At 41.0% G+C, this 26,132-nt stretch overlaps 1 protein-coding gene across 1 annotated transcript in view; it reads left to right on the top strand.

The window, feature by feature from the left end:
* The first annotated feature begins 6,125 nt into the window (after window positions 1-6,125).
* The window catches only part of UBE2N (ubiquitin conjugating enzyme E2 N), a 35,914-nt gene continuing 15,907 nt past the window's right edge, over window positions 6,126-26,132 (top strand). The window contains exon 1 of the mRNA XM_027071104.2: window positions 6,126-6,303. Within this exon, the coding sequence (XP_026926905.1) occupies window positions 6,274-6,303 (30 nt within the window). The 5' untranslated portion in view covers window positions 6,126-6,273. The remainder of the gene's footprint in view (window positions 6,304-26,132) is intronic.

Here is a 26,132-nt window from a genome sequence, read left to right as displayed (position 1 = left end):
AGATGTCAAGTAACTCTGTAAATTGAAGGTAAGAGGAATAAGTTTTGTGATTGGTTATTTTATTTAAAAACATTTTTTTAATGTTTATTTTATTTTTGAGAGAGAGAGACAGCGTGAGTGGGGGAGGAGCAGAGAGGGAGGGAGACACAGAATCCCAAGCAGGCTCCAGCTCTCAGCTGTCAGCACGGAGCCGGAGCCCAGCCGGAGAGATCATGACCTGAGCGGAAGTCAGAAGATTAACCAACTAAGCCACCCAGGCACCCCAATGTGATTGGTGAATAATGAGCTGAGTCTGCTCAGCCTTGTCTCTTTCTCTTCTCTCTTCTTTCTCTCCCTTCCTTTTTCCTCTTTTCCTTTCTCCTTCTCTCTTTCACTTCCTCCTTTCTCCCCCCGCCACCTTCTCCTCCTCCTCCTTCTCTTTCTTCTTCTTCAGTGGCCTGTCTTCTGCTCTCCAGCATTCCCAGCGCTGCTCTGTCTTGGGTTAAGGGGCGTTGTAGTTGTCCGGCTGTGCTAAGTGTGAGTGGCTATGCCTGCAACTAGGGAACGGGTCGGGGGAATATTAGTAAACCCAAATTACTGCAGACTCAGAGCTGTGTTCTCCAATAAGCTTTATTAGTAATGAAAGCAATGGTCTGACCTCCATCTCTTTCAATTGGTTGTGGTTTCAGGAGGGGAAAGGGGGTTTTATTTATTGGCCTCCTCAAAACCCAACAATCTGGAATTCTGAGCACTTGGGCCAACTTAAATACAAATAATCTGAAATATATAACATTTGGACCAGAAAATTAGAACAAACAGGAGGAAAGATACGGGTTTGGGGGTCAAAGAGGATATAGAAAAACAGGAACAAGAACAGTATAAGTCAAGATTCCTGTTGCAACTGTTCTGTTTTCTTGAGTAGATCAGAAAATACAAGACAGTTTCTCTCAAGCTTTGGGCCCTTCAGTAGTGCCTGGGGAGTTTGTTAAAAACACAGACGCATGGGGCCCATGACTTGCACACAGAAGACCTTGGGTGGGGCCCTGCACCTGTGTGTTTAACCAGCCTCTGAGGTGTTTAACCCCCCAAAGTTTGGAAACCTCCAGAGTTTAACGATCCCCAGTCATTGTTATCAAGGGCAAAAACACTTTTCAAAACATTTCATATCGTGCTGGAACCAGGTGGGCAGTTTCTGCAGAAAGCCAGCAACACAACAGAAGCGTATGAGAAAATCATAGGATTGAAGGAGAGGGGTGCTGGCTGGGGAAGAAGAAAGGTCAAGGCACACCAGAAGGAGAGAAATGCAGGAACAGTTTAGCTGGCAGGCTGAACATGCAATCACAGGCCAAGTTATGCGCTGACTTGAAGCCCAAGGTCATGGAATGCAAACAGTTCCTTGGGAACCTGAAAGGGTGGCACACATTTACAGGGAAAAGAACCTTGCTTCCAGAGTTCCTGTTCCAGCCAGGCTTCCGGCCAAATGTCTTGAGTCACAATCCCCTGGGATCCTGTTTCTACTGGGAACTGGCCCAGAGAAAGGCCTACCCTCCTCATCTACCTTTATAGACACATGGTGGAGCCAACGATGGCTCTCTGTGGATGAGATAACATTCAAAAATGCTTTCTAAAGCATAAAGCAGTAAACAAAGGTAAACCTTATTACTCTGATTCCCTTGGGTCTTGTCTTTCCTGATGCCTTCCACCATGAGTGTTCTTAGGACACTCAGCTCCTTACAGGCTGGCATTGTGTCAGTTAACAGTTTGTAAGTGCTCAGCTATTTACATTGGCTCAGCTATTTACATTGAAGTCTTGAATATGAGGCAGCAGGCATTTTTTTCTTTTTTAAAATCAGTGTGCAGCCTTTTCTTCCTCCCCCCCCCCCACTTCCTCCCTGAGTCACTGCTCATGAACTCTCTTCTCACAGATACTCCTGTCTTGACCGCCCACTAAATGGTTTTCTTATGCTGCAAGAAACAATAAGTTTGTTTCTTGCAGCATAAGGAACAAATATTTGCAAACAAATATTTCTGCTGGATGACTACCGCTCTTGAATTGAAACAGGGCCTCTATTAGAGGTGACTGATCTACCATATTCCAAACTCACCTTCTATTTTGTCTCTGTAAAGCACAAGATGGTTGTGGGAAAAAAAAAAAACCAAAAAAAAAAAAACAACCAAACAAACAATCGAAAAAAACAACTGTTGCCCTTCAGGAAGTTGAAAAGTTTAGGGGTGAACATAAACATCCTGTGCTTTCTGTAAGCACTCACTTATTGATCATGAATCGATGTGACCTATTCTCAAAGGGGTGTTTATTTTCCCCCTCCAGTTATTGGTTCATTCCCTTGACAAATATTTCTTGAGAACTATCATGTAGTAGGCCCTGAGCTAGGCCCCAGGACTCCACTAGTGACCAAAATGGAAGAGATCCACAACACTGAAGAGCTCAGGTAAAAATGTCCCAAGATATTGCCTGCAAGGTAAATAGTACTTATGTATCTGGTATTATAGGACCAAAGTAGCAAACATGGAATATTTGGGGGTGAGGGTGGGAAAGGCACAGAATGCAATAAAATAGTTCTGGGAGTAAGAGTGCGTGGAATAGAACCCCTCTAATTCCTCCAGCACAGCATTCTTGCTTGGTCCCTCCCTGTATCATAATGCAAAGGCACTTGTGGTTGGAGTCCTAGAGGGAACAGAGACTGGAAAACAAAACAAAACGAAACAAAACAAAACACAGTTGAGAGTGAGGCCTGACAAAAAGCCAAAGAAGATTAATTAGCTAAGAATTTTGCCTAGTGCTATTCAGCTTAGTGGAGCTATCTGGTCAATATAATTTATTCAGTACCATGGACCAGCATCCTTCGATGAGTTTTGAGTGTATGGTATAATCCTTGATCAGCACTGAAAGAACTTCAAATATCTCTTAAGGCTGTTGAAATTCGTGAATTGGATTATTTAATGTTTTAAGTAGGTTTTACATTCACACAGTCCAAAATCTAAAAGGTACAAGAGTATAAGTGAAATGTCTTCCTTTTACTTCTGTTTTCTAATACCCAACACTCCTGTTCTGAAGGAATCGATTCAGTTTGGTCGATATCCTTGTTTTATCTATATTTTATGGATATAATAAGGAGGATTCTTGACTAGATTTCTAACTTGAGAATAGACCTCATCTTGGTCCTGTGGCAACCTGTCCTTCTAGACTGTATCCTGTTCTACAGGACTGACATGAATCAGAAGTTCAGATTTTATTTTTCAGATGAGTATAGGGTGAGCTGTTCTCAAGGGGGAAAAGAACGGGAAAAACAACTAGAAGAGGCATGAAAAAATATATTTTAGTATTAATACTCTTAAGAGTGTTTTATGCCATCAAACAGCCTCTGCCAAACAAAGTTATACTGTCAAGTTTTAAAAATCTTGTTTCCTAAGGAAAACTATACCTAGTTCTATTAAGATTATAAAAATAATAGGCCTTGTTAAGAGCTATGTAGTGTTCATTTAAACTTCACAACAGTCACACGTGGGTACATTTTATACATGAAGAAAATGAAAGCTAGACAAGCTAAGCAAATATTAAGTTTTCAAACCTAGATCAGGGCTCCAGAACCCTCACTCTTACTTTGCATGATACTCATTATCTATCCTAATAGAGAATAGCCAAAAAAGGCACATGGCAACATTTTGGGTTCATCCATTCTTGTTGATGTTTATTCAAAATCTTTTATTCTCAAATTTTAGGATCCATAAAAATCACTCATGTTTAAATGCAGATTCCCAGGCCTCACCACTGACTTAGAGAATTAGAATCTCTGAGGGAAGGGCTCTGGACATGCTTATTCTAACCAGCACTTGGAATCACAGGCAGGTGACCCTAAGACAGGTGGCTGTAAGCATACTAACAAATGTACCTGTGATAGTTCGTGTTTTCCAAAGTTGGCCACAACCATATCTTCCATCACACACATACTGTGCTAGTTTCTAGAATCTCTCCACTCCCTTTTCAAGAGGTGGAGTCCATGCCACATACCTTGGAAACTGCGTGGGTTTTTGTGATTAGTCAACCAATAAATTATCATGGGAGATGCAATGTGACTCCCAGGGCTAGGTCAAAAAAGACGATTCAGCCTCTGTTTTTGCTAGCTAGAAGAGTCACCCATGGAATCTAGCCACCATGTACTGAGAAAGGCAAAGCTGCCCCAGGGAGAGGCCCACTTGGAGAGAAACTAATAGTCTCATGAACTTGCCAGCTATGTGAGCCATCTTGGAAGTGGATCTGGGCCCATTCAGGCTGCCCAGGCTGACACAGCACAGCATGGGGCAGAGATGTGCCTTCCATGCCAAGCCCTGCCCGAATTGCAGATTCAAGAGCTAAGTAAATGATTGTTGTCGTTTTAAACAGTAAGGTTGAGCTGGTTTGTTAGGCAACAAGATAACTGGAAGAACACACTTCTAACCTAATAGTCATGCTGCTTTTCTTCCTATCAGGGTGAATTCTCCTGGGCCTTCTCTAAAATATTCTGAAAGTATCCTTGTCCGATGTCATTTACTATCCCAGATTCTTCTAATCACAGAACCACTCATTTCAGGCTTCTGGTTATGTGAAGTTCTCATTATTACCTCTGAGGCTTGGTTTCTCATCTAAAAAGCACTGGTAATAAGAGAACCTACCTTATGAACTTTATAGTTAGATGAGGTAATCCATGTAATCATTTTGCATTGTGCCCCACACATGTTTTCTTATCATTTTTACTAGGTTTCTTGCACTCATAGTCTCCACTTCTTTAATGCTCTCTCTCTTTCTCTACATATAAATAGATGTAGATACAGAGATAGATATACAATTATTTTCTTGTAGTCCAGTGCCATTTCACAGGCTATTTACTATGCCTGACATGCTCTTCCCTACCAGATCAGTTAGACTCTCATTTATCCTTGAAGTACTTCACTTCTTCGGGAAACCTTTTCTGACTTGTCAATCGATTAATGCCCCTGTGGGCTCAAACAGCGCCTTGGAGGAACCTCTATTATACCCCTTAACACACTGGGTTGTAATTAATTGTTTACTTGTCTCTCTACTCTATTGGACTCTAAGTTACTGGCAGGCAGTTAGGGTCTTTATATTCTCAACCCCCAACACAGCACCTGGCATTCTTTATTCACCATCTACTGTCTGTGCTGTGCTAGGAAAAACTGTGGTTAAGCAGTTAAGGGGTCCATGTTTTGGGAGACACGCCTCGGATCAAAACAGCTCCATTTTCTCCTGCATAACCTTGGAAAAAGTTAACGTTTCTGGACCGCATTTGTAAAGTGGACATTGTAAAGTGGAGACAACATCTTAAGATTGCTGTGAAGATTAATTAAAATAAAACCCGTGAAAAAACTATAGCAAGCAAGCAATCACCAGGATGTCACAAAAATGCTTCCCGAACAATCCCATTTTCAGGTACCGCCACTCTAATCTTCCTTTAGAGCCTTGCGCTCCATGGGTAATCCCTCTTTTAGGGATTACTCTGGGCTCCCTAATCCTGTCCTTGGTCATTCTTCCAGCTAGCAACACTGCGTCTCAACCACGAGGTCCGGGCGTTCAGAAGCCACTTCCTTGCCCCCAACTCTCTCCAAACGCTTTCTTTCAGCTTTCTCTGGGTTTTAAGGGGACCGATTTATGTGAAATTTAAATATCAAAATTTAAATATCAAAATTCTCTGGCTAGGGTTTTCGCGGATAACTTCCGAAGCCCGCATTTACGAGTTTGGCTACTGAGTTCCCATCTTCCACCTCCCTTAAAGGAAGGGGCCCGCAGCTCAGCTTCACCGCAGTCGTTCACCGCAGCGCCAACTGCGGCCGCGCGCAATGCAGGAACGTTGAATGAACCAAAAAACTAGCGGATGAATGAATGGGCTGCGTCCGCGCCCGGGCCTCTGTTACGTCGCCCACTGGTGCGGGCGGGGCGCCGGCCCCACAGTCCCACCACCGCGCGGCGAGCTCCGCCACGAGCGCCGGAGCTCCGCGCCGCCCGGCGCCGCCTCCCCCAACTCCCTGCCCCACCGGGACTCGTCACTTCCGCCATCCCCAGGCCGGGGTTGGGGCGGGGAACGCGGGGGAGGGGGCCAGGTCCGAGGGAAGCCCGCCCGCGCGCGAGCAGGGACTACATTTCCCGAGGGGCCTCGGCGGCGGCGGCGGCGGCGGCGGGCGCGGCAACGTCCCCCGGAAGTGGAGCCCTGGACTTCCACTCGTGCGTGAGGCTAGCGGAGCCAGAGTCGAGACCAGAGGCCGAACTCGGGTTCTGACAAGATGGCCGGGCTGCCCCGCAGGATTATCAAGGTAACCGCCCAGGCCAACTCCCGGCTCTGTGCTCTGCTCTTGCCCGCTCGGCGGACCCGGCGGCGCGGCTCCTCGCTTCCTTCGGCCCGCGGCCGGCGCTGGGAGGCCCGAGGCCAGCGCGGAGAGGGTCTGGCCGCGGCGGCGAGGGAAGTCAGGCGCTGGGGAGGGGGCTCCGGGGAGACTTCCGGCCGCGGTGGGGCAGCCGGGCGGCTGAGACCGGGGGCTTCCAGGTGGCCGCCCCGCAGGCGGGGAAGGCCCGGCCTGCACATTGGCGGAGGGTGGGGCCGCTGGGTTGCGGGGCTCTGGTCTCGGGTGCGGGCCGGTGCGGGCCTCTGCAGTCTCTCAGACCACCTGGGAGGAGGCCGCGGGCGCGCGGGAATCGCGGCGGGGCCCGGACTTCGGGCGGGAGCTGTGGCCCGACACAGCTCCTCAGCCCTGGAGCCTTCTTTTGGGCCGGGCGGGAGCGCGGGGGTGCGGAAGCCCCGGATTCAGAATGAATGAACCAGGAGAATGAGGCCGGGCGGGGCCCTATGCCCCGGGAGGCGGCTCCGGGAGGGCCGCGCGTCCTGCAGCAGTAGGCACATGTCCGCCGCTGGCTGCTGGGGTCCGGGGACGTGGGGCTCCGCGTCCCGCTGCCCTCGCTTTCGTGATCTCCTCCCTTTTTAATACGTTTCCGCCCGTTATCTCTGTGAAGTGATTTTACTCTGGTTGGCAAACTCTGAGAGCTGTTTTTGCTCAGAGGGAATAGTTTAACACAGCATTGGGGGAGGGGAGGGGCAGCGCAGGTATGGGAGACTGAAATCCTTTGCCTCTTGATTTTATGCACTTTTAATTTTAAACCATTCTTCGGCTCTTTATAAATACTACACTTTGACAAATGCATATGGAAGCATGGAAATCGACATATTTGTTTTGTAAATTCTTTACGTAATATCAGGTCCTCAGATGTGCAATATTTCTTGCAGTGCACAAAAACAAAACCTTGAACTTTCTTGTCATTTTTAATCAAAATTTTCGTTGAACCTCTATTGCTCAGAACCTCAGAACCTCTGTATGCGAGTTAAAGTGACTAACTTGCAGCATCGTTTCCTTGGCATAGCCTGGTTTGTTCTTCCAAAGTTTGCGGGGAGATTCATAGCAAGCCCAGGATCTTTTGAAGGATGATGTATTGTGTAGTGCTTCGTGCAATTGCACTTAAATATATCTGAGATGGCGAGGATATCTCTAACCTAAAAGGTGTTTGATTTGGAGAAATAAGACGTTTTATGTGGTAGAAATTCTTAGAAATCAGGGAAGTAGCATAGATTGTCATGGTATGCTGGAGTTTAATAAAGTGAACCTTCATAGTGAGAAATTTGTTGTATTATGGATTTGTCTCAGATTCTGCACAAGGCAGTTTAATTGCTGTGTGCACTGGATGGTTCTTAACGATGTAGTTTTGCTCACGTGGCCCCATCATGTTTATTGAGGCTCAGTTGAAAATGAGGGATAGAGGATCCCTCATTTAAATTTTTGTTTTCTGTATTCGGGTCATCAACTACATAATACAAATTTATATTCAAGATAATTCTCCAGAACACGTAATGAATTAAAGATTTAACTTTTTTCTTTTCCAGTTTGCTTGACTCTGGACATATTCTGCAGTAATACAAAAGCCTTGGATGGAAAAATAAATTCTGTGAAGCTTTGTTTAATGAAGTTACAGAAATGACTTATGACAGTGAATTGAAGGCCTCATAATTTAGTTCATTTGGCACACAATAATTTAGTTTACACTAGGTATTTTCATTTTACTATTTAACTAAGACAGTGATAACTCATGATCATAATTTTACAGTATCTTGTGGATAGCACATCTCTATTAAGGGGGCTTGATTTGAGTTTTATCTTGTAAAAGTTAAGTGGTTTAACTTCAATGCCTTTTATAGCTTATCTTAAAAGAACTGTTTTCTCCAATCCCTAGGAAAGATTACAAGCCTGTAATGTTTTTCCTAGTGCCTGTTGTTGTTATGTTATGTATATTTTCCTTTACTCAGTAAAAGTGTTTTTAATGAATTTATTTTTTAATTTTCTAAAATTTACTCACAAGTCAGTTAGCATATAGTGCAGTAATGATTTCAGGAGTAGAATCCAGTGATTCATCCCCTACATATAACAGCCAATGCAAAAATGTTTGTTTTTTAGTTAAAATTTTTTTTAAGTTTGCCTCCTCTGTCAACCACAATACAAGGTTCCATATAGAATGTGATGGTGGTGGTGGTGGTGGACAGCTAATAATAGGATGCTGTTTACCTCCAACTGGTCATTATTTACATTTGCAAAATTCTTTTTTTATTAAGTAATCTCTACACCCAGTGTGGGGCTTGAACCCACGACCCTGAGATCAAGAGTTGCATGTCCACTAACTGAGCCAGCCAGGCACCCCTACATTTGCAAAATTCTTGAACCTTTTGATACTTGCAGATCTTGATCTTGTGAAGTAGACTACCTTTTATAGTCTAGAAATCATTCAAATGACTTTCCTGGGGCCTTAAAATTGGCAAGAGGCAGAACTTGGATTTTGACCTGGTGTGACCTTCCCTTGCCTCTTATTATAATGAAATTACATAATGTATGTAAACATACCTTGACAACTGTAAATAACTATACAAATATAAGGTGATTTTTTGAATTACTCTTCACACATTTACTGTCCCACTCAGATTCCCCTATACAATCCACTAGCAAATTCTCTAGGCACTTAACTTTCTTTTTTTTTTTTTTTTAATTTTTTTTCTTAACGTTTATTTATTTTTGAGATAGAGAGAGGCAGAGCATGAAGGGGGGAGGGTCAGAGAGAAGGAGACACAGAATCTGAAACAGGCTCTGGGCTCTGAGTGGTCAGCACAGAGCCCGACACGGGGCTCGAACTCACGGACCACGAGATTATGACCTGAGCTGAAGTCGGCCGCTTAACCGACTGAGCCACCCAGGCGCCCCTTAACTTTCAAAATATATTCTTTTTTTTTTAAGTTTGTTTATTAAAAATTTTTTTCTTATGTTTATTTTATTTTTGAGAGAGAGAGTGACAGAGCGTGAGCAGGTGAGGGGCAGAGAGGGAGACACAGAATCTGAAGCAGTCTCCAGGCTCTGAGCTGTCAGCACAGAGCCCAACGCCGGGCTTGGCTCAAACCAAGAGATCATGAACCACGAGATCATGACCTGAACTGAAGTCAGGGGTTTAACCCACTGAGCCACCCAGGCGCCCCTAAATTTTATTTTGAGAGAGAGAATGTGCATGCACGCCCTGCGTGAACACACATGGGAAGGGCAGAGAGAGAATCCCGAGCAGGCTTTGCACTATCAGTGCAGAGCCAGATAATGGGGCTCAAACTCACAAATCGTAGATCAAGACCTGAGCTGAAATCAGGAGTCAGACAGACGCTTAACCTACTGATCCACCCAGACATATTTTATCAGACACATTTACTCTTCTCTCTGAAACCACTTTTCAGTTCTATCATTTGCTGCCTAGTCTACTGTATTAGCCTCCTAAGCAGCAGCTAGTGTTACCTTTTAAAATACAGATCATGTCACTCCCCTTCTCAGAACTCTACAAAGGTTCGCCATCACATTTAGAATAAAATCTTGACTCCCCCCACCCCCGCTTAGTTTCAAGGTCTGCCTTACATCTTCCTACCTCGGAGGTCATCTCCTGCGTGTCTCTCCTTGGGTCACTCCACTGCAGCCACACTGTTGCTTTGCTGTACACTGAACAATAAGAGACTAAGTTTGTTCCAGTCACAGGGCTTTCCTTCTGTTTACTGCATTGCTTGTTTTGGCTTATTGTTCAGTTCTTGACTCACGTGTCATCTCAAAACACAGCTTTCCTCTCCCCCTCCTCTGTAGTTCCTCTTTATTCCCTTTATTTCCCTCTCTGTGTAGCAGTTATCACTATTTGAAGTTACATTTTATACCATTTATCTCTGCTCCTACTAAATCTCCATGAAGACAGGGATTCTTAGAAGACTTGGGCATTGCTCTAATATCTAAAGGATGTGGTAGGCATTGAACTGTTGGTTGAATGAATGAATGTGCTTTAATTTCTGGAAGACGTTTTAGGAGAGTTATGCTATATCCTAACTTGACATTGTTATTGCTTAGTAGATTCTATCTAAACCAGTGTCTGAGCCAAAAGTCAATCTCTGAGCTAAAAGTTAATCTCTACTTCATTGAAAAGTAAGTCAATTTTTTATTCTGTCTAATAGGGAATACATACATAGAGCACAGCACTTGAAAGGTTCTAAAGGGTATATGGAGAAAATTAATACTCTCCTCTGTCCTTCAGCATTGAAGTTCTCCTGCCCAGACAACCATTATTTTTATTGTGTTCTTCCAGAAAGACAGAGAGACTTAGTATGTATATAGTAGGTTTGTTCCCCTCCTCCTGTTGCTAATACCTTACTTAGTCTATTCCCTCCAAACCAATACATCTTTGAGGTGACCCATTTTTTTTTAATGTTTATTTTTGAGACAGAGAGCGAGCAGGGGAGGGGCAGAGAGAGAGGGAGACACAGAATCCGAAACAGCCTCCACGCTCTGAGCGGTCAGCACAGAACCTGATGCTGTGCTCGAACCCACAAACCATGAGATCGTGACCCGAGCTGAAGTCCGATGCCTAACCGACTGAGCCACCCAGGCACCCCCGGGTGACTCCTTTTTTAAAGGGGTTCTTTGTGGAACCGTATGGTTAGACCTTAATGCTGACTTTTAGATTGTCCTCCAAATTTGCATGCAAACAGTGCTGTAATAGTCTCATAGTTAGAGGTATTTTGTACACATGTGAGTTACAGTGAATCTTGGCAGTTTCATGTTTTGCTAGAATTTTTAGAATTTGCTTTTTTCTCTTTTCCTGGGCCAGAGCTTTTTTAGTCTCTCAAAGTGACTGAGCAATTAAAGCTTGAAATCACATTAAAAGACACCTAAAATAAAAGGTCCTCCCTAACCTACTCGTCATAAAGAATTACAGTTACTTGGGGGGCAGATAAATGAGATCTGTCGTTGTGGCCTTGGTCAAAAATTTATTTCAGATTTACATGTTACGTTAAGAGTGATGTTCTTTTGGGGTGCCTGGGTGGCTCCGTTGGTTGAGTGTCTAACTTCGGCTCAGGTCGTGATCTTGTGGCTTGTGGGTTTGAGCCCCGTGTCGGGCACTGTGCTGACAGCTCAGAGCCTGGAGCCTGCTTCAGATTCTGTGTCTCTCTCTTTCTCTGCTCATCCTCCACTCATGCCCTGTCTTTGTCTCGCTCTCTCACTCTCAAAAATAAACAAAAAAATAAAAAAAATAGAGTGATGTTCTTTTGTGTTCTCAAAATAAATCATGAAAACTAAAATATAGCCTTAAGAAACAGTAAGTTAACAGTAGTTAACTTACTCAAGGAGTTGACTTATTTGATTAAAACCTGGCAAACCAACCTGCTTAGATTAGATTTTTATTCTTCTGTTGGTGAGATTTGGTTCCAGATTTTTAAAAACCTGATGTGATCTGACTCTGCATTTAGGCTTGAGTTGTGTATACTTTTTACTTTAATAATTTTGATTTTTAAAAATACAGATGTCACTTTTTCCCTATCACTGTTTATTTTCCTTATTTATTTTTTGAGGGGGGGGTGGACAGACAGAACACGTGCTTGTGTGTGTGCGTGAGCAGGGGAGGGGCAGAGGAAGAAGGAGAGAATCTTAAGCAGGCTCCATGCTTAGCTCAGCCTGAGCTGAAATCAAGAGTATGGTGCTTAACCAACTGAGCCACCCAGGACCCCCCTCCCCCAGCACTATTTAAAAGCCACTCATTTGATCATTGGATATCTATTCTAGTATATAAGGTAGTTTTTACTAAGAAAAATTATTTAGGAAACTGGCCCTTTTTTTAAGCCTTGAAAGTTCAATAATGTTTTTTTCCCATTTAAAAAAAAGCCATGAAATCTTACGTGATGAGGATGGACTTGTTATATGTAATTAAAACATCCTTAGGAAACTGATAAACTTTTATAGTAAATATTTGACCAGAAACAGTGTGATTCTTGGCTCTTTTGGTTGTTGTCCCAATTTAAGAATTTTCTGACCATCCTAGGAAAATAAGCCTTACTTTTGCGGGTGACTTCTGGGGATTCAGATTTTTTTTTTTTTTAAGTTCGTTTATTTTTAGAGAGTGTGCACATTCTAGTGCTGGAGAGGGGCAGAGACAAAGAATCCCAAGCAGGCTCTGCCCCGTAGAGTATGCCAAAATCGAGTCAGGACGTTAAACCAGCCGAGCCACCCAGGTGCGTTGGGATTCAGATTCTTGACAAGCTTATTTGTAAATCATCTTGGTCTCCATGGATTCCAGGTTAAGAATCCCTGGACTACTTTTGGTAGTGATTAAACTTTCAGGTTATAAGGATATTGTTTAATATACTGCCTAATGTTTTGATTATGAAATGTGGGCATAATTGAAAGTAAATTAAAAATAGTTATTTATTTTTTAAGTTTATTTTGAGAGAGCATGAGCAGGGGAAGGACAGAGAGAGGGAGAATCTGAAGTGGGCTCTGTGCTGTCCGTGCAGAGCCCAATGCAGGCTCAAACCTATGAAACTGTAAGATCATGACCTGAGCCAAAATCCAGAGCCTAATGCTTAACTGACTGAGCCATCCAGGCGCCTCTGTGGTGTTATTTAAGCTTCTCTCTGTCAAGCACTTTCTTCAGTCCAGGTTGATCAGCTCTCCCACAATAGAAACTGAGTTTTGTCAGATTATCAAGCGTTGCCTGAGTATCCACCATGCTGACTAATTATGACATCAGAAATATGCATTTGGTTAGCAGAAGTTCATAATTTTTTCCACACTTGTGACCACTTCATAGGCATAGAGTTTTGCACGTTAGAATGCCGATTGTTTTCATTCTCTGATGAGTCTGTAGGCAAAGAAGTTGGATAACTAGGATTCTGCTTACAAGTTGATATCTTTGCTTTTCCCCTCTATACCTTATAGGATGGTTTACTTGTGTGTAAGTGGTTTTAAGAAGAAAATAAGTTGTGCTACAGATTCTGGTAGTATGGGTTGTGAACATAACATTTAAATCTGTTATCATGAGTTACAGATACGTATGCACTAGAGAAATACAGAAACAAGGAGATGAGGATAGCATCCACCAGGGCTTTGGGCATTACAGTTGTAGTAATCACAGTTTTGATGCAGGTGCCTAATTACTATATAATTTCATTTTCCGAAAACAAAATAGATCTGAAAGGTATATGTAGTAATTTTATATCAAGAATACTCCTGTATGAAAGATGAGTTGGACTTGTATTTTATTATATAGTTAAAATTTTCTTTGCAAATTTAGGGTATGAAGGACATCAGCATGAATATATAAATTAGGAGGTGGTATAATAGGGAATCAGTTAACTTCACCTGAAGTCTTAGCAATTTCTAAAACTGCTTCCTAAGTGAACTTTTTTTTTTTAATGTTAAATAGTTCTCTTTAATTTGTGGATTAGATATGATGTAACATCACCATAGTCTGAGAACTGGTCCTAGCATCTCTGGTGGCAGAAACTATTATGTGATTGGATGAGCCCTCAGAGAATCAACAGAAAGACTTCTTTGTCTTTCAGAGCTGTACCACACTATTCAGGGTATTGTATATTTGCTAAAGTCCTGGTTGTAGCTATTCTAAAATCCCCTGAGGATACTTAGAGATCAAAATTTTTATAATTCTGACTTGGCCTACAACTCAGATGTTTCTAAATTATTAGGATTCAGCTATAAAAGTCCTCCTATGTTATTTATTATAAATAAATAAGTGTAATCTCTGTGCCCAACTTCAGACTCGAACTCATGACCTTGAGATCAAGAGTCACATGCTCTGTTGACTGAGCCAGCCAAGTGTCTCTAAAGTGCTTTTAGACATTGGTTTCAGAATCTAATGTTGACATATTTTGCTTTTTGGCTATTTCCTGTTGAGATTTTAAACTCTTAGTTTTCAGTATGTGTCTCTCAGTAATTTGGTCTGTTTTGGGCAAATCTGTTTTTTATTTTCAAAGTCTTTACAATCTAGTAACTGAAGGCATTGTACAATATCAGGAAAATACTAGAAGGAAGCATAACATGTTATTTTTATGTTTTGAGACTATGGGTGCCTTTATTTCTTCACAACTTTTAAAGATGTTTTAATTTATTCTAAGGAAAATGTCCCCATAAAGTCTGTGTTTTTATGACCCTTAAGGACATTACCATCCACTTCACCCCTTAAAATAGGGCAGGGACAAAAGTGACTTTAGTAAGCTATTTAAGAGCCCAATGCCGAATTTCATTTTTCCATAACATTGCAATTTGTCTGCCTTTTTATTATCCTTTTAAAAAAATCCATTCTTAAGGCATGTTTCAGTTCAATTAAATGGGCATTTATTGAAATGCATAATGCATATTTAGCTCTAAGCTAGGTGAACAAGAAAGACATCCCTGTCTAAAGACAATCCCTGTCTAAGAAACACGTCATGAAACAAGAAATTAGGTGAGGTGAGTTGTGAGAGAAGATATACATGAGATTTACTCTAGTCTGAGGGTCAAGGAAAGTAAGGATGAGAGAATGTTATTAAAGTTGAAGAGAAGGAGGGAGTGAGTTTGAGTAGATGGAATAGCAGGTAGGAAAGCTGGAAGGAGAAAGGGAGAGGGAGAAAGTGCATAAAAGTATAGCATATTCCAGAAATCCAGTATGTGTGATGGATAGGGTCTTACATATAATTATCAAGTTCCCACAAGAACTATTAGTGTCCAAATACTACGTGTAGAGAGTTGACATCAAGAACTGTTGGGCAAAGAAAGCATTGTTAAGTTTTGAATTGTTAAGTTCAGACTTAGGGTATGAATCATTCACCAGAATGCTGTGTGACAACTGTTCTTGAAGTGAGATTGGTCATACGGTTTTTATTATGTAAGGAAGACATCTTTTATTGAGCACTTACTATGTATGATGCATTGTTCTAAGCATGTTACATGCATTAATTTATTTAATTCCAACAGCAATCCTATGATATGGATGTTAGTATTAGTCCTGCATTACAGATATAGAAGCCTGCACAGAGGTGTTAAATGGTTGGTGGAGCTGTGATACGAACCTCTGCAGTGTAAATCTATAGACTGCAGGTGCTGTAGATGGAAGGCGCCAGAGCTTATCTGCCCCTCGATAATAACTGGCACTGTATGTATTTGTATATTTTATCATTTGGACAGATGAAGTGGAAAAACATGTTCATGTGCAGAGTCTAAGCGCTTAGCTTTCTTCTTTTTCATCAGAAGTCTCCTTACTGCAGTTTAATTAGAGGCTTTTGCACAAGTGAATCCCTGTTTAGTAATAGTTTCACATAGGATGGAATGCCTCTGGTCTGGGGCGGTGTATTCCTCTCCTGCCCTTCTGAATCCTTGCATTTGGGGAAGTTTGGGGTTCTGGTGAGAAGGAACTAAAGAGCAGCTATTCCCTTCTTTCTTGCTATTTCTTACTAGCAAAATACATTTGAGGTATCACTGCATCAGAGCATAGCGTCTCTAATGTTAATTTTAAACAATATTTTCACCCAGGGGCACCTGGGTGGCTTAGTTGGTTAAATATGCAACTCCTGATGATCTCAGCTCATCTCGGGGTCATGAGTTCAAGCTCTGCGTTGGGCTTCATGCTGGGAGTGGAGCCTACTTAAAAAAAATTTTTTTTTCACTCATTAAGCCTAAAAATAGATTAGAATTATTACACTCATTTATACATTAAATTGAATTTTGTGTTTTCAACCCACGGTGGATATTTGTGTCTGTTTTCCTCACTCTCATTTGGAGAGAGTAGGGAAAAGTGCTGTTCCAGTAGAATTTTCCCTACACACCTGCATATACTAGAATTCTTGTTTTGGCTTTTTAGAAAAGTCATTTTTTACAGTTGGAGGCACAGTGATTTACAGCTGTAAAGCTTGCGGTTTCTTGCCTTTACTTTTTTTCAAATAAAGCACTCTGTCCACCCTGTCTTTATTGGTGCCCTTCAGGAAAGGGTTAAGCTGAAAGTGCTGCAAGCTCCATTCAGGTTCCTACCACTGATACGATTGGAGATCAGTGAATACTTGGCCAAACCTCACCTGTTTCCTGTCAGAATCTTCTCCCAGTTTCATTGGGAAGGCTGCTGGTGTATGGGTGTAGAAACTAGAAGATATTTTCTGTGACCACTTGCTTATGATCTGAGTTCATGGTTGTACATCGGAATTATCCGGGGCATTCATAAATTTGACATATACATGTCAGCCTAGCATGGTTTGTTGTTGTTGTTATGTTTTAAGATCTCCAGATGGTTTTTATGGGCATTTGCAGGAACAATGGCCTTGTGTGTGCTCCACTTCAATGTAAAGATGGGTAGAATGTGGGGGATACAGGATATAAGTAAAGTCACATAGCCAGGACCTTCTCATTTATAGAAAGCACGGCATCAATGGAAACGCCAAAGACATGACAGTTTGGGGGTGGGGAAACCTTCAAGACTGGTTTAGGGAAACAGTTTTTAGAATGACATTTGAGTTCACATTTGAAGGCTAAGTAGAAAAGTGAGGTGGGGGTGTGTGTGTGTGTGGAGACTAGAATGTCATTTCAGGTTAGGCATCTCAAAATCTCCAGGAAGATACTTGAGCAGTGCTAAAGCTGTAATGTGAGTCAGCACTTCTTTGCTTGGACCACAGACATTTTAAATGCAGTCTTAATTTGAAAAATTTTTTTCTCCAGAAGTCTAGTTTATGAATGTATATTCATTATAAACATTCAATTAATATACTAAGTATGTTCTGTAATAAAATAATACAGAATTATTTCCTCCTTATTTTCTTTTGCTATTTTAGTCTTCAGTTCATAGGTTGAATGACTAAAATCTTACTGAATATGGAAGGAAAAACCTAAATGCTCCATTTATTTTTTTGAGATATAACTCGTGTTCCATAAAATTCATCCATTTGAAATGTACACTTCAGTGATTTTAATAATTGACAAAGTTGTGCAGCCATAACCACTAATTCCAGAACATTTTCATCACCCCGAAAAGAAACCCTACACCCATTAGCAGTTAACATTCACCCCTTCTCCTTCAACCTCCGAGAACTGTTTATCTACTTTCTGTCTCTCTGGTTTCATCTGTTTCTGGACATTTCATATAAATGGAATCATAATACATGGCATTTTGTGTCTGGCTTCTTTCACTTAGCATGTTTTCAAAGTTCATATTGCAGTGTATGTCAGTACTTCATTCCCTTTCAAAATTTTTAGCTGAAGTTTCCTAAGTTAATAACTTTTAAGAAATGACAGTGCTGAATGAAACAAAGCAGTACTTTCAGCAGGTAGGTAATCTGTATTTATTCCCCCAAACTAGTCACATTTGAAACCTGCATTGCTTTAGAACATTTAAGAAATATTCTTGAGCCTTCTAAGCCATTATTGTTTTTTTAAATTGTCAAAGGTAGTAAATCTTTATCTTTAAAGATTAGATTTGATTGCTGGACATTGAGAAAATTAAGCCAATGCTGGTGAACAATGGTTAGGGATCAGCACTGACTTTTATTCTTATCTCAAGGATTAAGAAACTTTGTGACCTTGGCCAAGTCACTTACTTTCCCTGAGAAAACAAGCATGGGAGGGGCAAAGGGAGGGAGGGGGAGAGGGAGAGGGAGAGGGAGGGAGGGAGGGAGGGAGAGAGAGAGAGAGAGAGAGAGAGAGAGAGAGAATTTTAAGCAGGCTCCATGCCCAATGAGGGGATCGATTCCATAACCCTGGGATCATGAACTGAGCCGAAATCAAGACTTGGATGCTCAACTGACTAGTCACTCAGGCGCCCCTCAAATTCCCGTTTTAAAACTTGGTGATTATTTGATCCCTTTGGGCAGAATTTGAAACAGTGAGAAAAGGCCATGATCGCATAGTCCTGGAACTGATTTTCCCTTTTGGCTTTTAAACTGGATCTTAGGCAATCCCTCCCCCCGCCCCATGTTAAAATGCTGAGTAGTAAGCAGTATTCTGAAATAAATGTATAGTTTTCTAGTATAACTAATGTGCAGGCCTGTATCCTATCAGCTTTGAAAGTTTTAAAGCCTCTTTAAATGTTTATGTTCTCTTGGGGTCTCCTTGGACCTTTTCTCATTATATATTCCTTTGAACACATTTATTTGCTTAACTTGGTTTCAGTCCACATCGATCAATTATTCCAAAATCTAGTGCAGAGTTTCAGGTCTTTCCAACTGCCTACTTTTTATCTCCACTTAGATGTCTTGCAGACATTTTTTTTCCTTTTTTTTTTTTTTTTAATTTTAGTTAAATAACATACAGTGCAGTATTCGTTTAAGGAGTATAATTCACTGATCACTTGCATTGAAGTGCTCATCACAGCAAGTGCCCTCCTTAATACCCATCACCCATCTAGCCCATCCCCCACCCATGTCCCTCCATCAGCCCTCAGAGTTCTCTTATTATCTCTTGTGGTTTGTTTCCCTCTCCTTTTTCTTTTCTTCCTCCTTTTAGTATGTTCATCTGTTTTTCTTAAATTTTACATATGAATGAAATCATTTGATATTTGTCTTTCTCTGACTTATTTTGCTTAGCATGATACATTCTAGCTCCATCCACATTGTTGCCAATGGCAAGATTTCATTCTTTTTGATGGCTGAGTAATATTCTGTATATATATACCACATCTTTTTTTTTTTTTTTATGTTTATTCATTTTTTGAAAGACAGACACAGAGCACAAGCAGGGGTGGGGCGGAGAGAGGGGGACACAGAATCCGAAGTAGGCTCCAGGCTCTGAGCTGTCAGCACACAGCCTGATGTGGGGCTCGAACTCATGAACTGCGAGATCATGACCTGAGCCGAAGTCGGACGCCTAACTGAGCCACCCAGGCGTCCCTGTACCACATCTTCTTTATCCATTCATCAGTCAGTGGGCATTTGGGCTCTTCCATAGTTTGGCTATTGGCTGTTGTTGATAATGTTGCAGACATTTTAAAATCACCTTTTTTTTTTTTTTTTTTTACAATGAAATGTATTCATATTGCTGTCTCCCCTCATGTGAGTCAGCATTTCTAGTGTTTCTTCTCTTTATTATGTCACCATTAACCCAGTTGCCTGAGATTTACTCCTTCTCTTTCCTCCCCTTGTTTCTCTTCCACATGCAGATTGATTCAGCCTGACAAATGTATCTGGCATCTGTTAACCCATTCCTGTCTTCTCTCTTTCCAGTTGTCTTTGTTTGTGGGCCCTTATTCATCCTTTCCTGATTGTTTTTGCAATCTCTCTGTCTTCACTCACTGCCGACCCTCTCTCCCCATTTTCCACACCATCATTCTAAAAACATTGATGTGATATGGCTGTCCACTGTATATAGGATGGAGTTCAAACTTTTCAACTTGGCATATACGACTTTTTGACCAGATGGCCTTTTCATCTTATTTCATTGGCATCTCCTTCCTGTCTCCTCTTTCTTATACAACCTCCGATAGTGATGTTGTTTACCAGCCAAAATGATGTATTTTCTGGCTTCTGGATTATGCCATGTTTGCAAGGAAGCATCCCTCATCAAATGTGACTGCCCAGCATTCTGTGTTGTTTGGGTTTGTTTCCTCTGCTCTCCTGGGAATGTTCTTAATAACAAGTAGATTGTGGTTTAGAACTAGAAATACTATTTTCTGTTATTTCTATAAGTTCCTTGAAAAGAAAATCAGGGATCAAATTTAAGTTCTTTGCTTTGTTTTCTGGAATCCTGTTGAGGCACTCTGGGAAACCCATTGTTGGTCCTGTTGTTGAGTCATTAATTACAGTGAAAAAATACGTTAAAAAAATTTTTTTTTACAAATTGTATACATTGAAGGTGTACAGCATGGTGTTTTGATATGTGTATGTATACCTTTTGAAATGATTACTACAAACATGTAAACGTAGGTCTTCCCATAGTTATTTTTTTTGTTGTGGTCAGAACACTTGAGATCTATTCTCAGCAAATTCCAAGTGTGCAATACGGTACTATTGTTACATGTGATAAATTAGGTCTCCGGAATTTATTCATCTTATAACTGAAAATTTTTACTTTTTGTTTTTTTCTTATTTTGAAAAATTTTATTCTTTGATTCATACCATCTTCCCTTTTCCTCCACCTTCTAGCCTCTGTGGTTAACTTCTGTTCTACTTAGGGTTTGTTTGTTTCTTTTCTTTTTAAAGATTCCACACATAAGTGAGATCATGCATATTTGTCTTTTGGCTTACTTAGCATAATTTTATTGTTGCAAATGGCAGGATTTACTTATTTTTTTAAAGCTGATGAAAAAATAATTTAATTTGCTCTTTGTAACCATTGGAAAAATAAAATATTTGGCACTCCCTGGGTCAAAGTTTTAAGCACCATATATACTTTTTAAAAAGCCTATATAGATCCTTGCTCTGATGGTTCACACACATACATACTAGCCTTTTTGTTTTCTGCTGTTTAATTGATAATAATTGATTAGTCATAACAGGACAATAAACAAAGGTGTTGGAGAATTCTGATGCTAGTCCCTCATTGTAGGGATTACTTTAGCAGGTTTTCCTGTATTAGAATGCAGTGGGACCCTGACTGCCAAGAACCAAGTCCTAGTCAGCGAGCAGGCTTTCGTTCCCTGTGTCCTACAGGTATGTATTTAAAAAATGCAGCTCTTTTAGTCTACTGTCAGTGAAAAAAGAAAGTAAAACTAGCATACGTTCCATCTTATGAGTAATCAAGTTATAGCAATTTTAATATTCTTAGCGTGCACACACATACTTCTTTACTCCAAAGTAGTCCTTTATTTCTTGAGTTGAATCATCAGGCCAGTTATGGTTATGATTTATGTATGTTAATTTTTTAAACATTACAAGTATTATTATGCTGAGTATGTTTGTTCTTTGTACTGATTATAGTTAGTTTTCTCTGTTTATGGCACTGAAAATATTTAATTCTTTCTGCTTGGTATATGTCAGCCACTTCATTTTGCCAGTAGCTGGCATATATAGTCAGAGAATAATTTAATATTTGATTTTAGTAAAATGAGAGCAAATGTATGGCTGGAGCGGGGGGGGGGGTAGAAACACAATAAGTTTAAGAAAAAGGGGAAGAAAGAAGGTTATTTTTTTTCTAAGACCCCAAACAGGTTGTATTCCAAGTCCAAAGATTCACTTTAAAATGATAAAATTATGAGGTATCTTGGTGGGGTACCTTGGTATTTCAGTTGGTTAGGCATCTGATTCTTGGTTTCTTCTCAGGTCATGATCTCACTAACCAAGAGACCTTGCAGTGCAGAGCTTGCTTGGAATTCTCTCCTTTTCTCTGCCCCTGCCCCCAGATTCTCAAATAAATAAACATTTAAAAAAACTATAAAATTGTGCATGTTTCACATTATCATGCTGCCTCTTATATCGTAGAATCAATCCCACAACCTTGGTTGGAAAACAAGTATCTTGAAAAAATGTGATTAATTGCAAAGTACAGAAATGTTGCCCATTTCACTCAGTATTAAGAGTCTTGTTTTTATCTGTAATGAAAAAGCTTTATAATGGAACTGAGAAAGACGGAGAAGGGATATTTATTTATATCCTCTGGCAGGGAGATCCCAAGGATTGTTCTCTTAATCTTGTTATCTGCAGTTTACCTTTTTCTGTAGATTCATTTGACTCCCATAGATGTGAAGGTGTTGCCTCAGAGTATTGCTGGACTCTAAATCTTCTGTCAGGGGTATTGGAGAAGTGTGACTGGGGAGAAGTTGGTCGTATAGGGGTTGGGAATCTCAGAAATCTTGCCAGATTATGAAAGTGGGTTGTTCACATTTGGGTATGGCTTGCGTTGAGCACGTATCATCAGATTGTTCTCTGAAGGGCATCTAGCTGTGGTCTGCTGCTTTAAAAAGTGAGGAATGGTGGATCTTAGTTGGTATAGTGTTGGTCTTGACCTCTGTGAAACCTATACATTGTTACCAGTAAACCACATTTTTAAAATGTTGAATTGCGGAGTGCCTGGGTGGCTCAGTCGGTTAAGCGTCCGACTTCGGCTCAGGTCACGATCTCGCGGTCCGTGAGTTCAAGCCCCGCGTCCGGCTCTGTGCTGACTGCTCAGAGCCTGGACCCTGTTTCAGATTCTGTCTCCCTCTCTCTCTGACCCTCCCCCGTTCATGCTCTGTCTCTCTCTGTCTCAAAAATAAATAAACGTTAAAAAAAAAATAAAAAATGTTGAGTTGCATTTGATACACAATGTACCATTAGTTTAAGGTGTTACCACATAGTGACTAGGACAAGTTTATACCTTATGCTGTGCTCACCACAAGTGTAACTAGAGTCTGTAACCATGGAAAGCTATTACCATTGACTATATTACCTGTGCTGTACCTTTTATTCCCATGACTTATTCCATTACTGGAAGCCTGTGTCTCTCACTCCCCTTCACCCATTTTGCTCAATCCCCGCACCTTCCTCCCCTCTGGCAACCATCAGTTTATTCTCTGTATTTGTCTGTTAGTGCCTTTTGTTTGTTGTGTTTTTTTAATTCCAAATATGAGTGAAATTATGGTATTTGTCTGTATCTGATTTATTTCACTTACATTATACTCTCTAGGTCCATCCATGATTGTCTCAAATGGCAAGATCTCATTCCCTTTTTTTTATAGCTGAGTAATATTCCATCACCCACCCACCCACCCTCCCACACACACACACACACACACACACACACACACACACACACACAGGCACCACATGTTCTATATCCATTCATCTGTTGATGGACACTGGGACTCCTTTCATATTTTGGCTATTGTATATAATGCTGCAATAAACAGGGATGCATATATTTTCAAATTAGTGTTTTGAGTAAACCACCCTTTGAATACTGAATTTGATTATTTGATTCTAGTTGTTAGATATGGTATTGTGGCTTCTACCCATGTCCAGTGGAAGGGCTCCCAAACATGTAGGGGCCTGAAGTACTTGCATGGGCACCCTCTAGGATTGGCATTTCCTTAACTGGCATAACTGCCCTTCTACTTCCCAGCTGTCCTTTTATCCTTTGCAGAGTGGAGGGCAGGAGTGGGAGGTTGGGGTGGTACTAAATGGTGTGCAGGCGGCTGGACTAATCCTTACTCTGGCAGTTCTGTGAACATGTGGGAACTATCACAGATAAAATGTGTTACCAGGGGGGACCTGGGTGGTTCAGTTGGTTAAGTGTCAGACTTCAGCTCAGGTCATGATCTCATGGTTTGTGAGTTCAAGCCTGGAATTGGGCTCTCTGCTGTTAGTGCAGAGCCTGCTTTGGATCCTCTCCCCCCTCTCCTTCTCTGTCCCTCCCCTGTGCGTGCACGTGTGCGCTCTATCAAAAATAATAATTAAAAAGTGTTACTTGACTGAAAGGGTGAAAAGAGAGCTTTAAGGTATTGTGGTGGTAGAATAGGAAGCAGGTACCACTCACAAATCTGGGAAGAAAACAGAGAAAAGATTGAAATTGTTAACATTTAGAAACTTGGGTTGAGGGGCCCCAGCTGGGATATAGACATCTGAAGGGAGATAGGACAATTACACTTAGGGTAAGGGGACCCCTGCTACAACTCCCCTGCCCCAACATACACACCATTTGACAGTCAGGATTTTTAAAAAGCAACATATAGGGGTGCCTGGGTGGCTCAGTCGGTTAAGCGTCTGATTCTTGATTTCGGCTCAGGTCATGATCTCATTGTTCGTGAGGTTGAGCCCTGCATTGGGCACCACGCTAACAGCACAGAGCCCAGAGCCTGCCTGGGTTTTTTTCTCTCCCTCTCTCTGCCTGTCCCTTGCACGTGCACACGTGCTCTCTCTCTCAAAATAAATAAATAACCTTAAGAAAGTAAGCAACATATACTATAGAGAAGTGCCTTTGTTCCAAATCAGTTGAATCTTTTCCCCTGTATTTTGGACCAACCTTCAAATCTCAGGAAAGACCAGAACTGCGTGTCTTCAAGCTAGGATGTTAGAGAAGAAAGCAGGGTTAGAGAGAGAAAAATGCCAAAGCAAATGGTACTTCCGCAGTTTATTCTTGGTGACTCTCTGCATCAGCTCTAAGGACATTTCATATATTATGAGAACAAATGAAGAAACATTTTGTATTTTTAGCTCTGATACACCTTATAGTTCTGACTCTGTCGTTCACCTAACATGAGTGTGTGGATGTGAGTGAAGCACTGCTGGATGCTGAGGATTCGAAGTTCTGTTGAGTGTGAAGAGAGCCCTTGACCGGAAGTGGGCTTCTGTCCATGTTCTGTCACTGGTGTACATTTCCAGAAGTGGTTCTGGGGCTTAAATGAAACAACATGTGTGAACAACCAGGTCAGTTTTAAGGATTAATTCTTGTGTCAATCCCTACACCTTGGAGTTCTAACTAAATTTATCTAGCTTTCTAATTCATTAGCTTCTGAAAAGCTAGTATCCTTCCTAAGGTTTGGCCATTTATCAAGTAGTTGAAGGTCTTGAGGTTTCCTTTTGCCTGCTGTTAACTCAGACACACGGCTCAGCCCTTTCAACAGTTTCCATAAAAGAATCCACTGTGTGATTGCAAGCATTTTGCAAGTTGAGTGATTTTTATTGGAGAGTTAGGAGTTTAAGCAGCCAATGGTCATAAGCCATGTCCTTGGCTCTTGGTGTTTTTCCTCTAGTTTCTTTCTTCCTGTGTTGCTCCGCTGCTCAAATTCATAACTGCTTGATCAGTGTAACTCCTGCCTCTAAGTCTCAACAAATAGGTGAATAAAGAGCCCTGTCTACCCAAATTAAGACCCAATTGCTGCCCTCAATATGCTCAAGACACACACTACACTTTCTTTTTCCTTTTATATAAACTTTATTGAGGTAGAAGTTACATACAAGTGATGCATCCATTTTAAGTGTACAAATTTAAGTTTTGACAACAGCTGTAAAACCAACATCTCATTAAGATTTGGAATATTCCACCCCAGCACAACACTTAATTAAAAGATTATACTGTTTTGAAGTGTGGTTTCACTTTATATAGGGGGTATATTTCTTTGGTGTTACACATTACCTTTAACAACATCTTTTTCTCATAGGTTTTGGTGTGGTCATTTTTGGAGGTGTACTTTTGAACACATCCACAGGTTTGCTTATGATAAATTCCAAGTTGTGAAATTTTAAAGATTGGGTTAGCTTGTAATCCATCCCACAAGTGATGTATGTGAGAGCCAGTTTTCTCCACAACACTAAATAACTTAAAAAGTTTGTCTATTCTGAGTTTTAAGGGTTTTCTTGATAATGAGACATTGCCACTTTCAGAATAGGGTTACTTAAAATGCTTATTCAATTTCCTTGGGTGATTTTATTTTAAAAACATTTTTTCTTGCTGTTTTTGGTAAGTAGCACTTGCATGTGTTACAAAATCAAAAGGATACTCACTGAAGTGTCCCCCACCTCTGTGTCTCAGTCATCTAATTACTTTCCTCAAGGAAACCACTATTGGACCACATAAATCAATTATTTTATAATTTTGTAAGCTTTTGTTATTTTTGTTTGAAATTTTGTTGTTGTTTAGGTGCAGTTTTACATGATATATTCACACTGCTAGCAAACCCTAAGTCCAGCATTCATATTGCATTATTGCAGAGACTAGCTGTCCACATGAAGTGGGTGAATCTGACCCAGTATTATACACAGATACTTTGTCATATATAATATGTCTGCCTCGGTATGTAAATTTGTGGTTATTTCAGTTACATTAAAATCTGAGTTGTCTGGGTCATTTCCTTCTCTGGCTCAGTAGCACAGGACAAA

This window comes from Acinonyx jubatus, chromosome B4, assembly GCF_027475565.1.
Source record: "Acinonyx jubatus isolate Ajub_Pintada_27869175 chromosome B4, VMU_Ajub_asm_v1.0, whole genome shotgun sequence".
Classification (NCBI taxonomy): Eukaryota; Metazoa; Chordata; class Mammalia; order Carnivora; family Felidae; genus Acinonyx; species Acinonyx jubatus.
The sequence above is the reverse complement of the archived record's forward strand: the minus strand, read 5'-3'. Positions and strand labels throughout refer to the sequence as shown.